This window comes from Carcharhinus amblyrhynchos, chromosome 3, assembly GCF_965287045.1.
Source record: "Carcharhinus amblyrhynchos chromosome 3, sCarAmb.v2.hapA, whole genome shotgun sequence".
Taxonomy (NCBI): Eukaryota; Metazoa; Chordata; class Chondrichthyes; order Carcharhiniformes; family Carcharhinidae; genus Carcharhinus; species Carcharhinus amblyrhynchos.
The window spans coordinates 37623150-37638478 of NC_137326.1; the positions used below are offsets into that span (position 1 = coordinate 37623150).

The following is a 15329-nucleotide window of genomic DNA, read 5'->3' on the forward strand; positions in this document are numbered from 1 at the left end:
CTAGCACCTATTGTGATCTCAGCTTGGCCAAAGGGCTTTTCAATGATGAACTACTTTTGAACAGTGTGGTTTTAAGATTCTGACAATGGGCAGGTTCTCTGCTGATTTCTCCACACTTGCATTCTTACATTTTCCTCTTCAGTTGCTCATGGCAGCCTTCCATTTTCAATTTCAAGTTATTTAACATCATTTTTTCTCCTTCTTGAGGCTATAAGACTATACAATGTGGGAGAAGAAATAGGTCACACAGCCCATTGAATCTGCCCTGCCAATCAATGAGATAATGACTGATCTAATATGATAATCCTTAACGCCACTTTCCTGTCTTATCTTCTGATTCCCTTTTGATTAAAAATCTATCTCAGCTTTGAAAACGCGTAATGACCCATCCTGTATGGTAAAGAATTCCACAAATTCACTACCTGCCAAGAGAAGAAATTCCTCCCCATCTCTGGCTTAAAAAGGCACCCCCTCCTCCCCTAAGAATCCTGTCTCTCAATCAGATTGCCTCTCATTCTTCTAAACTCCAACGAGTACAGGCCAAACCATCTCAACCTCTCCTCATAAGAAAATCCTTCCATCCCCTGGATCAACCAGTGAATTTTCTCTGGACTGCGTCCAATATCAGTAACGGTCTTTAGATAAAGGGGCCAAAACTGTTCACAGTATCCCAGATGTGGTTTAACTAGTGCCTTGTATAATCTTAGCAAGACTTTCCAATTTTCTTTGTCTACATGCCTCTAAGCTTCCTTCAAACACCTCCTTTAGCAAGTTTTCTTTCCATAGCATATGACCAATCCAATGTTATTATGTTCTCTTGATGTTAGAGGAGATGTCAGGGGTAAGTTTTTCACTCAGAGGGTGATGGGTGAGTGGAATCGGCTGCCTTCGGTGGTGGTGGAGGCGAATTCGTTAGGGTCTTTCAAGAGACTTCTAGATGAGTACATGGGATTTAATAGGATTGAGGGTTTATAGGTAGGCCTAGTAGGTAGGGATATGATCAGCGCAATTTGCGGACCGAAAGGTCTGTTTGTGCTGTAGTTTTTCTATGTTCTATATTTATCAACAATAGACTCCCCACCCACCATCCTGAGAACTTTCCTGCTTTTGTTCTCCCCAAATGAATCCCTTCAATTAAATTCCAGCACCAGAATGGCCAGTAGGCAGAAGAGAAGGGCAGCAGCTTGGACAGACTAGACCAACACGGACCGATGATAATTAAAAACAGAATGGCCTTGAATGACATCAATGCCCCCGAGAAGTGAAAGCGAATGGTGCGACTCTGTTGAGAGGTGGGCAGCAACCTTTAATCCAAGCTAGAGAGTGGCAGAAGCAGATAGATTCTTGACTAACAAGGAAGCGAATGTCAGGGGATGTGGGTAGAATGTGCAGCCAAGGCCAATCAGATCAGCTACGATCTTCAAGGGCGTAGCAGTCTCAAAGGACCAAATAGTTTCCTCCTGCTCCTAATGGGAAAGAATATTATGGGGATAAAGTAGGGAAGTGAGGTTAGGTGGAATGCCCTTTTAGCCAGCCAGTGAAAACTTGATGGGCTGAATGGCCCTCTTCTGCCCTGTAAAGATTTATCTGATAAATTTGTATGCTTCTTAAGAACAATGTTACACAATTATCTAATCTTTAGATGTATGCTTTTCTCAAGAACCACATTTCAGCCCAGTACAAGACTAAACTAAAACCCCTGCTCTTCCCTATGCTGAGTAATCCTTTATTTTTGGAGAATATATTTTTAGCCATTGCTATTCTCACTCGGATTCCTTTACAGTACTAACCGACTTCTGATAGATTCTTCCCAGCTACTTTATGAAACCTGTTCCAGCTGTTAACCATTTATCTTATTCTCTACTTTATTTCTTCTGAAGTTCATAACTTTCATATATTTCACTTTCATTCTATTCATTGAGTTCTCCTGGGGTAGTCACTAGGACTTGCTCATCTGTAAATCTCATTACCTTCATCAACTGAACTCCTATTTTGATACCTTTTTTGCACTTCATCTAATGATTCTTTATAGCTTTGGCATAGTTATTGAAGAGCAATGATAGCAAATGGGTAGCTCTCACCCCTTGTTCAATAAAACCAAGTTCAGTTTCTTCAAATTTAAACAGAAATGTGAATCTAGGAGTATTAAATGCATATGTAGAAACAGACGGATACTGTATACAGCACACATATACATTAACTGATTAAATGTCCAAATATGTAGATGAACAAATACCTTTAATTTTTCTTTCCCCGACACATTTCAAAGAAATAACACACACTTCAAATTCAACATTTAAGATCTCAAACACAAAAGCACAAGATCCTTGCAATTTTAGGCAGAGTCTGCAAAATTTGGGGTATAATTGCACAAAGCCAGATAAAATCAGTCTAATAGCATTCCCCAAAAATGGATTGAATAGTTTTATGTTAATCTGTGGCAACAAACTAAAATCACAAAAGTATCTAACTGCCTTGTTTCACAAATAACCTTAAACTATGCAATATAAAACTTGCACCTTAAATAGCACCTTTCACAACCTCTGGATGTTCCAAAGTGTGTCACAGCGAGTCAACATTTATTCCGGTGTGCCAGTCTTGCTTGTAGGAAAACATGGCAGCCAATTTGCGGATAGCAAGATACAAATAAATGAGATGAATGGCTGTCTATTTGTTTTTGGTGGTATTGGAGAGAGGAGGAATGTTGACCAGATCACAAGAAAAAAATCCTTAATCTTTAAGGGAGCCAGAAGAAATGTTTATATACATAAAAATAAGCACTAGTGAGATTGCTTATTACCTCAATTTCTGGTAATGAGACGCTCCAGGGGAATGCTATGAAAGTTGACAAAAACTGATAACTTTTAAACAAGGCTACTGTACATGGCTACTGAATTTTGAGAAATAATTTCATATAGAAAATCTTAGTTTTTAATTCTGTGAACATGAGCTAGACCTGCTGAAACCTAAAGCTCATTACAACAACTGTTACAATAGTGTATGTTGTAAATTATCCACATTGAAATCAAACTTGTTGACGTCTCACTGTATGCAGATTTCAATACTTACAATACTCGCAGAGCTCGAAGTCCTTTAAAGGCACTATCAGCAATATGACTTATTGCATTGTGACTTAAGCGGAGAATCTGGAGCCCACTCAACCCCGTTAGGCTTCCCTCATCCAGCTTGATCAGGTTATTGTAAGAAAGATTCCTGAGAAATGATGAAAGCCATAGGAGTTATAAATTTTAGCTTGGTAGATTACTGTAGTTAATAGCTCTTATTATTCAGATGCAACTTTCCCTGGGCACAAACGTTTTCCCTTCACCAAAATACAATCTTTACCGTTCCCTAAAATCTTGCTGCAAAACAATTCCACACATGTTCTACCCTCTGATGTTTCATTCAAATAACCATTATGTGAGCCATGATGGTGATAGTCTAGCAAATTTTGAACCAAGAAGTGGGGTCAGTCCACATTGCTCAATCCTGCCCTTATCTCCAAACAATTCTGATCTTAACAGCTTTTGCCCATTCTGACTGAAGGTTTTTGCATAATTCAAAGTGCATCTCTTATTTAATGTAGGAAACACAGCAACTAACTTATGCAAAGTGCTACAAACAGCAATATGGTGACCAGATAATTTTAGGATTATTTTAGTTGAGGGATAAACATTGGCTGATACACTAATGGAAACTCCCTGCTCTACTTTGAGTGACATATTTAGATCTTCTGTGGCTCCAAAAAGGGGAAGACAGAACCAGTTTAACATCACATCCAGCACTGCAGTACTCCCTCATGCTGTCCCGGGATGCCAGTCTGGATTACGTGCTCAGGTTTTTGGAGAGAGACTTGCAACAATTCCTGACCTAAATCACAGATATAGCATTTCTACCAGCAACGCTGGCTGAGATCAGCTATTGCAGGCAAAAAAGGAATTGAATTTGGGAAATTCTCACCACAGAATCTATCGCTCAGTTATTCACGGTCTTAGCTAGCTGAACCACCAGGATAGTAATAAAGATACTAGATTCAATAAATAGGGGTTTAATAAATGTTCCAACTATAAACCTGGCCACCCTGAGTGGTGGTGGTGATTAGTGGGAGGAGAATTATAATTAAAAACTATTAAACAATTCTTTCAGCACTTACATTCCATGCAATCCAGGTAAAGAAAACAGAAACCAACCATGCAGGAGGGAGAGCAAACAGCTATGATAAAGCTTCCATGCATATCTACTGCCTAGATGCCAACCCAATCAAGTCCAACAAGAGCCAAATAGTTTAGAAAGCAGCTTGATGTGTCCTAGTTCGTATAGAACCCAACATCATTTCAGTAAACTAAACATTACGTAGTAAGGCAGTTTCACGGAATTTTAAAAATTGGTTACCATTAAAACTCAGCTGAAAATTAACATTTGGAACATGCTACTATGTGCACCAAAACATGGTTCCATTGGGAGCAATAAGATATTAAAATATCATATTTGTAGCCAGGGGCTTACATTTTAAAATGAGGATAATTGCATAATGACATGAAACTGTCCTCAAATATTTGAGGATTCCAAAAGTGTTATCCAAAACAACCCAAAACGACAATTGAGCATCAATTATCCTTCAAAATGAATTAACTAGATACTAAAATATTCATTTACATCAAGCAGTTTAAGGAGTAAAACAGAAACTGCAGGTGAGAGATTAATTTAAAGAAGAACTACAAAGATTAATAGGTCTCCCATTTAAATTCAATATTCATTTGTTATATTAAAGTAACTCAAGTTATTTTTCCTAACTAGAATGCTGTTTTATTCTCAAAAGGAGAAAAAACAGAAATAATTATATGAATATTTTGTCCACCAGCCTATAACCCAAAGTTACATTTTCAGTTCATTTCTAAAATTCAAATCTTCAATTCAAAGTTTAAGAATTATTTGCAGATAAATTTTAACCAATGGAAAGTCAAAGCAGAGAAAATTACTGAAAAGGTGATCTAAAAGTTATCATTTCTACTCTTAAAGTAAAACAGAAGTCACTTCATATAAATCTGATTTGTATAATCAAACTGTCGTAACAGGTTTTAAATTCAAAACTCTGCTAATTATACAATTTCAATTATTTCATGCAATGGAAATACCAAAGCTAATTCAGCAGGTTTCACTAGGAGCTAAACTATCAAAAAACATATTTTCACAATCTTTGCACTCACAGTCAATTATTATCTAGCCTACTGAACAATATCCAAAACCTTCTTCAAAATTAATTTAAGCCTTTTAAATGTTTTCCTCTTTACTGTAAATCGCCGTTGAGGAATTTCATCTCCGCCAAATTGTCCTTCGGGTAAAATAATGAAACTGTATGCTCGTGCTTTGCAAACTTCTCTCTACCGCTATCCTATAATACAAGGAAACAGCCCTTTGTGGAAAGTGATATATAAAGAGCAGGAAGCAGTCAAGTCTGATGAAAACTCAATGGTCAGCTGGAATTCAATTCTGTTTCAGCTCTTTAGTGCAAGAAAATCCAAGATCTTTAAGGTAACATATTACAAATACTTCCAAAGGTTCAGCTCCTTTCAAGTTAAATGAGATAACAAAAAAGTATTAATGTGCTGTGCACTAGAAATAAAAATAATTTAATTTCACACTCCAATCGAAAACAAATAACTCATGTTTTAATGTGGAATGTATATAATTGAGCCAATTACGTCCAAAAGAGGTTTTCATATTCCCTACAATGGATAATGCTTGCAAAAGTGCAGCTTTTGTTACCATAACTTTAAAATAATCTGAAAATAAATAGGAATGAAACACTATGGGAAAAATGTGAGGTGCTTAACTTCATAAATGCTATGGGGGTGGGGGGTGCACGTGGTGGAGTGTTTGTGTGGAAAAAAGTACTACTTTCCCTCAATAAAAACATGTACCTCATAACACTTACAATTCTGCGAGCTTCTGGCAGAAACCCCAGGCATCAGGATTTATCCGAGAGATGGTATTGTAGCTCAAAAAAAGTTGCTGCAAGGAGGACAGCCCATAAAGCCAGCCACTACTCACTTCATTCAATATATTGTTGTCTAAATGCCTAGAAAAAGTAAGAGATTTGAGTAATGCTACAAGACATGGCAACACAAACAGCTTAAAATAAATCAATTCAGCATTTTCATTCTTTGTATATATGCCCTTTTTAATAAATGCAATTTTGTGACGTGCTTCAGCAGAAAATGCTAAATTGACATATATATCTATTACAATCCAAATTTTCAAACCAAAATTATCACCGGAGATGTGACCAAAACCCATAGGTGGAAGAAACTATAAAATCATGAAGAAAAGCTCCCTTGTTCATTATCTGCACAGTGATAAGTACCAAATTCATACAGCTGCCTGGTTTGCACTGCACCAACCCAAGAAAGATATTTGTAGGAGTTGCAAAATGCAACTTGTAATACCATTATGACATTGACCAACATGATTTTAGAGATAAAATCAAAAATTCAGACCACTTTTCAGTGTCAAGATTCACTTCAGCACAAGGTTAAAAAGTACAAACGGCGCAAAAGACAAAAATGCATATGTCCATTACAACTGCAACCTACAGTATGTACACTGGAAAAACATCCAACAGCATGTTCAAGTACCTCAGAATTCCAAGTTGACGAATATATTTAAGGTACAGATCAGTAGATTTCTACATCTTAAAAACATCAAGGGATGGGGAGTAGTGCAGGAAAGTGATGTTGGAGTAATGATCGGCCATCAAATGGCAGAACAGGCTCGAAAGGCTGAATGGCTTACTCTTGCTCCCAAACGTCTGATAGCTTGCCAATATACGACTATTCATTTGTATATGTGCATGGGGAGATCGGCAAGATAAATAGTGAATGAAAAAAAAGAGGCAAATAAACTTACAGGGCTATCGGAAAGACAGGGTGCAATGAAAATGGAGTTGACTGGATTGCTCTACAGAGAGCCAGCTGACATCCTTCTGTGCTGCAAACATCCTGCAATATATTATATTCCAGCAACATATGGTCTTATATAATCTTAATATCTGTGACACCATTCTCCAAACATGACTTACAAAACTTGCATCTTGGCAAGGCCCCAAAAGGCTCCATCCATGAGTTTGCTGATATTATTCCTCTGCAGCTTAAGCACTTCCAAGCTATCCAACCCATGAAATGTTAGCCCATCAATCAGACGTATTCTGTTTCGGTTCAGCTCTCTGGAACATAAAACGTACAAAAACCTATCCTTAAAAGTGCTTCCACTTGTTACTTCTGGAAAACAAAACATTCAGCTCCCAAGGTAGCTGGTCAAAACGTTCAAAATAGTAGCATATTATTCATTACTGATATATGGAGAAAGAGTTCAATATCAAACCTACCAGACTGAAAATTTTTTTTCACCCATGTATTTATCACAATACTCAGAAATGCTTTGCAATTTGATTCCCAAAATACCATTTTCAAAACTAACTGAATGTAAAATGAAAATATAATGGTCTTATAATAAGACATTAAACATTTAAAATCATGTCCAAACTGCATAACAGATGAGTGGTTTGTCTTTGCTCCACCATACACTGCAATGAGGCCACCATCAACCCACTTTCCATCTGGTTGCTGAAAATGTCAACAGAGTTAGAAAGCAATCAATTAAGGTCACCTTTACTGACAACATGAATTACAGAAGGTGTTGGTGAAGAAAACTGATCACAAATCAAAATTTACAAACAATCTCCATTGCAATCCCATTTGTATCCTCATTGGTAATAGCAAGAGAGCATTGCTATGGTGATCAATTTAGAATGCCAGCACCAAGTGAATTCTGAACACCAGAAAATCCTTAGTACCTTGCTCTAGATTTATCTAGCTTTGCTTCACACTTGGGAGTTTGACGTTAGTGTACTTTCAAAAAGTTTTTTCAAAAACATGATTTCTGCAGCTCTCACAGCTCCAGTGATATCATTGTTGCCAGGCTGACTACAAGAGTCCTTTTATCGCTACTTAAGTGGTTTAAATTGGGCCGTGTTTACTCTGGGATTAGTTTAATGATATTGTATTGTTAGGAGGACCGGGGATCAACTCCCCGCTTGGGTCACTGTCCGTGTGGACCTTGCATGTTCTCCCCATGTCTGAGGGTTTCCTGTGAGTAGTCCAGTTTTCTCCCACAGTCTGAAAGATGTGCTGGTTAGGTACATTGACCCAAATAGGCGCCAGAGTGTGGCGACTAAGGGAATTTCACAATAACTTCATTGCAGTGTTAATGTAAGCCTTACTTGTGACTAATAAATAAACTTTACTTTATGGTCATGTGTTTTTGGACAGGTTTTTTTTCAGTCAGTTCAAGGTTTCATTCTCTGTTTGGCTGTAGTTAGAGTTGAATCTTATAAGGGGCAATAAGCTAAATAGTAGTGTTTTCCCTCTCTTCCTGTTGTTTCAAAAATTCTGTTGGTCGGCTGAAAACAAGATCTTGTTTTCCCAAGGGGTGAAAATCTGCCGTTGATGGGGCTGGACCAGAATCTCTGTGGTGTTTTGGGAAGCTGTCTCGTCTGTAAACTGCTCAGAGTGAATCCAGAGAAATGCAGACTTCAACCAAAGGACTTAAATTTCCAGTATCACGTGAGCAATAGTCTGTGCTGTGTTAAACCTATGAAAAGGGTCTTTTATTATGGGATTGGTTTGATTGGAACATTATAGATATCTTTAAGGGTTATACATTATTATAATTTTGTTTCTTGTAAATAATTGATAAAAGTTATTGTTAATTGTCTTACTATACATGTTAACTAAATTTTTAACTATTCTTTGTTTGATAAAAGTTCCCTAGTGGGTCACTTGAACCGTACCTGAAGTGAAACATCTCATGCTCATCCTAACCAAATTTCAAGATGAAAAACCTATGCTCTAGGTGGACTCCATAGAACACCTTGGAGTTTGACCTGAACCATAAAAGAAGTTATAATGTAATTTTAGCCAATATTTACACCTTATATTTTGGAGGCAGCCATATATTCAAATAGTAACCCACTTCCCATGTAAACAAGTGACTTCATTAACAATTTCCATTTTAAATGACAACAATGGACATTAGCATCATATGCCATCTTTAATTAACCTATGATTTATAAGGAGCTAATTTAAAATCACCACAACAAATGATAAGCCAAATAAGATGGGGATCAGTTTTAAATGTATTTTTTGCTTAAGTCAGGATCAGGCCAGATTAGGATTCAGTAAAGATCTGCCTTTATCAAGTGAATATAGCAATCAAACTGATAGTAAAACAATTCCATTCATATGGAGTACCATGTATATTCTGTGCACAGAGACACCACCAATATTTGGTGTCAATATTTGGAGGAAAAAATTGAATTTATGAGTTACCAGCAATCCCAAGCAGCAACTATAACTACTCAAGCTCAGATCCAAATACTGAAATTTTCACAATATTAGTAAAACATCATATTTGTACTGCAGAAGTTCCAACATGATCATCTGAGCATTAGCAAGCATTCAGTCACTATGCAACCAGTTCCACTGTAGTAATGCTGTAGGGAATTTCACCACTATTCTGGGTCAAAACTACCAAATTATTTTAATTTTGCACTAAATATGGAACAAAAATTGTAAACCAAATAAGAAATTGTTATTACACTTACGAAGGAGACCTATATCACATACTTGCAAGTATTGGACACTCATGTCACGGAATACATTTTGAGCGTAACTAAATTACTTGGCTTATTAGTTATTTAGCCAGCGAATCTGGATGAGTAAAAATCAAAAATTACTTGTGATGCAATGTCTGTAATGATCAGGATTTGTACTTACAGATGCAACAAACGTGGCAACTTGAAGATCTTGACAGGCAGATGTGAAATTCGATTTTTGCTTAGACGAAGAACTTGTAAGGTGCTTGACAAATTATCAAACGTACCAGGTTCCAAAATACTTATTCGATTGTTGCCCAGATACCTAACCACGTAGATTTATAGATTACAATTGGAATTACCAGGTTCAATAGAAATTAAAACATTCATACATCGTGCAAAACTCTATAACTTGAGAACATTTATGATGCAAAGTAATAAACTTTTCATCGTTTAAAGAATTTTAACCTTTAAAACAGAGATAGGAGAGATTTATGAGCAGTCAAAGCTGCAAGCAATACAATGTACGCATCAAGTATGCAGCTTGGTATTTTTGTACCAAAAAACTGGTGAGGTATCAAGTGAAAGGAATTTTCAGATTAGACTACCAACATTTATCTCTGGACAACTGCTTTTGTTTTTAAGTTATAGAAACATCTGAGTTTGCAGCACAGGACGACATTTGATCCAGCATGAGAAACAGGAGCAGCAGTAGGCCACATTATCCCCATATCTCTCAATATCAAAAAAAAACGTCAATCTTGAATATACTAATAATTAGAAAGATTCTCAATTCTGAGAGAAGACATTTCGCTGGACCTCAGTCCCAAATAGCTAATTCCTTGTTCTGAATCTGCATCCTTTAGACCTAGGCTGTCATCATCCTCCTGGCATATGCCACATGAAGTCCCTTAAGAATTTTATATGTTTCAAGTAGATCAATTCCAAACTCATGGGAATAGTCAATCGCATAGGACAACCCCTCATCCAAGAAATCAGTTTAATGGAGCACTAATTTTACTTTTCTCCAAATCAAGTACATCCTTCCTTCAGTAAGGATACAATAACAGCAAATTACTCTAGATATAGCCTCACCAAGGCCTAACAACTGCAGCAACGTTTTTTATTCTTATAATCCCTTTGCGATAAAGATCAACATAACATTTGCTTTTCTACTTGCACGTTAATTGCGAATAAAGACATCCAAATATCTCTAAATTCCAACATTTACCAGTCTCTCACTACTTGAACAAATATGCTGTTTGTATTTTTCCTATCAAAGTGGATAAGGTAAGAACATGAGAACTGGGAGCAGAAGTCGGCCTGTTTCACCTGTTTCAATACAATCATGGCTGATCTTGTCTCAGCCCCATTTTCCATAACCATTCAACCCATGAATGATTAAAAATCTGTCTATCCCTCCTTAAGCTTACCCAATGTCCCTGCATCCACTACACTTGGGTAGTTAATTGCAGATTCACAATCCCTAGAGAGAACAACAGGATCACTAGAGTGCAAAGGAGGCCACTAGGCCGATCAAACTAGCTCCAACAATCTCACCCAGGTCCTATTCCTGTATTTACCCTTGCTGGTCCTCCGACACTAAAGGGGCAATTTAGCATAGTCAATCCACCTAACCCACAAATCTTTGGATTGTGGGAGGAAACAGGAGCACCTGGAGGAAACTCACAGACACGGGAAGAACGCGCAAACTCCACACAGCCACTCAAGGCTGGAATTGAACTTGGGTCTCTGGCGCTGCACTGTTAGCCACTGAGCCACCATGCTGCCCCTAGTCTGCATGCAATTTTTATCTGCTATCCTTTATCCTAAAATTATGACCACTTGTTCCAGATTGCCTCACAAGAGGCAGCATTTATGTCTACTTTGTCAACAGCTTTTGTAATATCTTAACACATCTCATAAATGTCAATTAGATCGCCTCTCATTTTCCTAAACACTAGAGTGTATAGGCCTAAAATTCTCAATTTATCTTCAGAAGACAAACCCCTTATCGCTGGAATCAAACTAGCCAACTTCCTCTGTACTGCCTCTGATATAACTACATCCTTCCTCAAATAAGGGGACCAAAACTGTACACAGTATTCTAAGTGTAATCTCACCAATGCCTTGTATAGTTGCAGCAACACTTCCTTACTTTTGTACTCCATTCCTTGAGCTATAAATCCCAAAATTGCCTGCACGTGGGAACGGTTCACTGGATTTGAAAAGGAAGGGTGGCAGAAAGTAGGAAACTATAGACCAGTTAGTTTAACGTATGTTGATGGGAAATTGTTAGAATTCAATATTAAGGGAGTAATGAAAGGGCAGTTGAAAAGTCAAAACGCAATCCATCAGAGTCGGCATGGTTTTATTAAGGGTACGCTTCCAATTCACTGGAACTTTTCCCACACCTAGATCCCTCTGCACCGCAGTACACTTAGGTCTCTCTTCAAACATTCCATTTTTCCATCCAAAATGGATAACCTTCCACTTATCCACATAAACTCCATCTGCCACATTTTGGTCCACTCACCTAACCTATCTATATCTATTTGCAACTTACTATCCCATCTATTTTAGTATCAGCTGCAAATTTGGCTATAGTACCTTCTATCCCTGTATTCAGCTCATGAATGTAAATTGTAAATAATGGGGTCTGCAGACACATCACTGGTTACATCTTGCCAAAAAGAGATTTATCCCACTCTGCCTTCTGTCAGTTAGTCCGCCTTCTACCCAAGCCAGTAAAATACCACTGACTCCATGTGATCTTGCCTTGCATACTAACTTTGTGAGGCACCTTACCAAATGCCTTCCTGAAAGCTCAAAGATACTACATCTATAGGATCCCCATTATCCACTTGGCTTGTTACATCTTTAAAGATCTCTAGCAAATTAGTCAAACGTGATGCACCTTCATAAAATCATGCCGACTCTGACGGATTGCGTTTTGACTTTCCAAATGCCTTTTCATTATTTCTTTAATAGTGGATTCTAATAATTTCCCAACTACATTCATCAAACTAACTGGTCTATAGTTTCCTACTTTCTGCCTCCCTTCCTTTTCCAATCTACTGGAACCTTTCCCACATCCAGGGAATTTTGGAATATTATAACCAATGGATCCACTATCTCTGCTGCCATTTTCTTTAATATCCTAGGATATAGGCCATCAGGCCCAGGGGACTTAAAAAAGACTACCTTCAATCCCAAAAGCTTGTTCAGTCCTTTTTCCCAATTAATGGTGATTATTCTAAATTCCTCCCTTTCTATAACCACTGCATTACCTGTTACTACTGGATGGTACCAGTGAGCTTCAACGTGAAAACTGAGGCAAAATATAAATTTCGCATCTCCACCATTTCTGCGTTCCTCATTATTCACTCCCCGGTCACACCATCGAAGGGATCAATATTCACTTTAGCTACACTCTTCCCTTTGATATACTTACAGAAGCTTTTGCTTTTTTTTATATCTTGTGCTAGCTTTCTTTTATAATTTACTTATAGTGACCCTCAGTTTCCAATCTTCCAGCCTGCCACTGGCCTTTACAATATGATATGCCTTAGTTTTTGTCATCTTTAACTTCCTTGTTCAGCTATGGATGTTTCTTTCCCCTCTTAGAATCTTTTTTCCTCTCTGAAATATATTTTAGTTGGGAGTAACTGAATATCTCCTTAAACAACTGCCACTGCTCATCAACTGTCCTACCTTTTAGCCTTCCTGCCCAGTTTACTAGGGCCAAGTCTGTCCTCATGCCTATGTAATTAGTTTTAACTCTAAGATGTGAGTGCAGGTCTCCAGTTTCTCATCCTCAAACTGAATTTTGAATTCTACAATACTATCATGATTCTTCCTAGAAGATCTTAACTACGAGGTCATTAATTACTACCCAATATCAAATCCAGGACAGCCTACTCTCTGGTTGGCTCCACAACATATTGCTCCAAGAAACAATCCCTAATATAGTCAATGAACTCTCCCTCAAAACTATCCTTGCCAATTTGATTAACCCAGTCTATGTGCATATTAAAATCACCATGATTATTGTAATAGCTTTCTTACAAGCCTCCATTATTTCCTGGTTAATATTGTACCCCACTGTGGAACTATAGTTTGGGGTTCTATAGATTACTCCAACCGCGGACTTCCATTCTTTCATATTTCTTATTTCAACCCAAAACGATCCCACATCTTGACCTCCAGTGCTTACATCGCTTCTCATTATAGCACAGATCCCTTCCTTCACCAGCATAGTGACACGATCTCCTTTTCCTTCCTATCCTTCCAAAATATTGAGTACCCTTGGTCTGTTGAAAGGATTGGGGTAAGCCAGAAGTTGGAGACCCAGAATGTATCTGTGTGCTTGCCTGCTTAGCAAAAGCAGTGTTACAGCTACCCAGTAGTTAGAAGTGGCAACTTTTGCTGGTAATTAGTCCTCAAAGAATTGGAACTATCTAAATTGGTGTACGAGATAGTTCCCAGTACAGAGCAGTTGCCCAGTGCAAGTTTGAACTTCCTGGGCAGTACTTATATGGATAGGTTTACAAAAAGGATTTTAATAAGATGGAAAATAACTTTGTCTGACGAGTATTACCATTCAATGTCAGTTTGATATCTCACTCCAACAGGTTGCAATTGTGCTCTTTTGATCAAGCATTACAACCCTCAAGAACTGAGGATTTACTAGATACATAAAAGTGCATTGCTAACATCCAACAATCAGACCTCATTTGATAAAGAGAGATTAGGAAAACACGGTTAAACCCTTTGGCTGGATATTACAGCAAAAACCTTTGCCATTAACAGTAGTGGTGAAAAGCAGAAAACTTCTAGAATTAACTTCAACTTCAACCACCCACCCCTCTTCTGGGAGGTGATTTTAATAGAAGCAGGGCAGGTGATCAATCCAACCTCAGGCAATGGTCAGTTACTGGAAACCTCCATTTTAACAAGTTTTGTTAACTGACATCAATTACAGGGGATCTAGAAATCTGGCAGATAGACGGAAGACAGACCAGATCCAGAATAGAAGCACAAATATAGCACTGCTTTTGGACAAAATAAAGTGATTCCTCCAATCCAAACAAGCTTCTTCATACATCCCATAATCACATATGCATGCCCATTTCACCCAGTCTGCTACGATCTCACCTCATTCCTCTCCACAGCTTTTTTAGATCTTCCATCTAATTAGCCAGCCTTTCAAGTGTTGCAGGCCAGCAGTCAAATAGCAGAAAAGAAAGACATATTACTATCAATTTCAGTATTATTTTTGAGTTTCTCACCTAGCATTGCTCCCCATCCATAACCCAACTCTCTACATTGCCTCAAATACTTATCAGCACCTTGTTCTAAACCTTTTAGGGTGCTGAATGCCACTGAACTATTGTCTTTCCTCCTGAAGCAAGAAGTTAGGGTAGAATCTTTGGTTCAAAATCACAAATAAGGTGAACCATCTTTTATTCCCACTGCATTCTGCACTCAAAAAAGTACTGAGCAAAAAGATTAGTGAGATCAATGGAGCCACAACCAGAATTGCTGAGCATCGTGATGGAGGAATTTAGTAATACATATTTTTAATATATTTTTCAAACATTAGTGACAGAAATAAATTTTAAACTGAAATACATAAGGAATTTATTTAGTTTTCCATGGGAGTAGAAAAGATAGC

General features: G+C 37.7%; 1 protein-coding gene across 3 annotated transcripts in view; it reads right to left on the bottom strand.

The window, feature by feature from the left end:
* lrig1 (leucine-rich repeats and immunoglobulin-like domains 1) overlaps window positions 1–15329 on the bottom strand; it is a 147084-nt gene that overhangs the window by 50454 nt on the left and 81301 nt on the right. For all 3 annotated transcript variants that reach the window (XM_080183321.1, XM_080183316.1, XM_080183308.1), the window contains exons 5-8: window positions 9834–9977; window positions 7079–7222; window positions 5936–6079; window positions 3070–3213 (exon numbers count right to left, since the gene is read on the bottom strand). In XM_080183321.1, the coding sequence (XP_080039447.1) occupies window positions 3070–3213; window positions 5936–6079; window positions 7079–7222; window positions 9834–9977 (576 nt within the window). The remainder of the gene's footprint in view (window positions 1–3069; window positions 3214–5935; window positions 6080–7078; window positions 7223–9833; window positions 9978–15329) is intronic.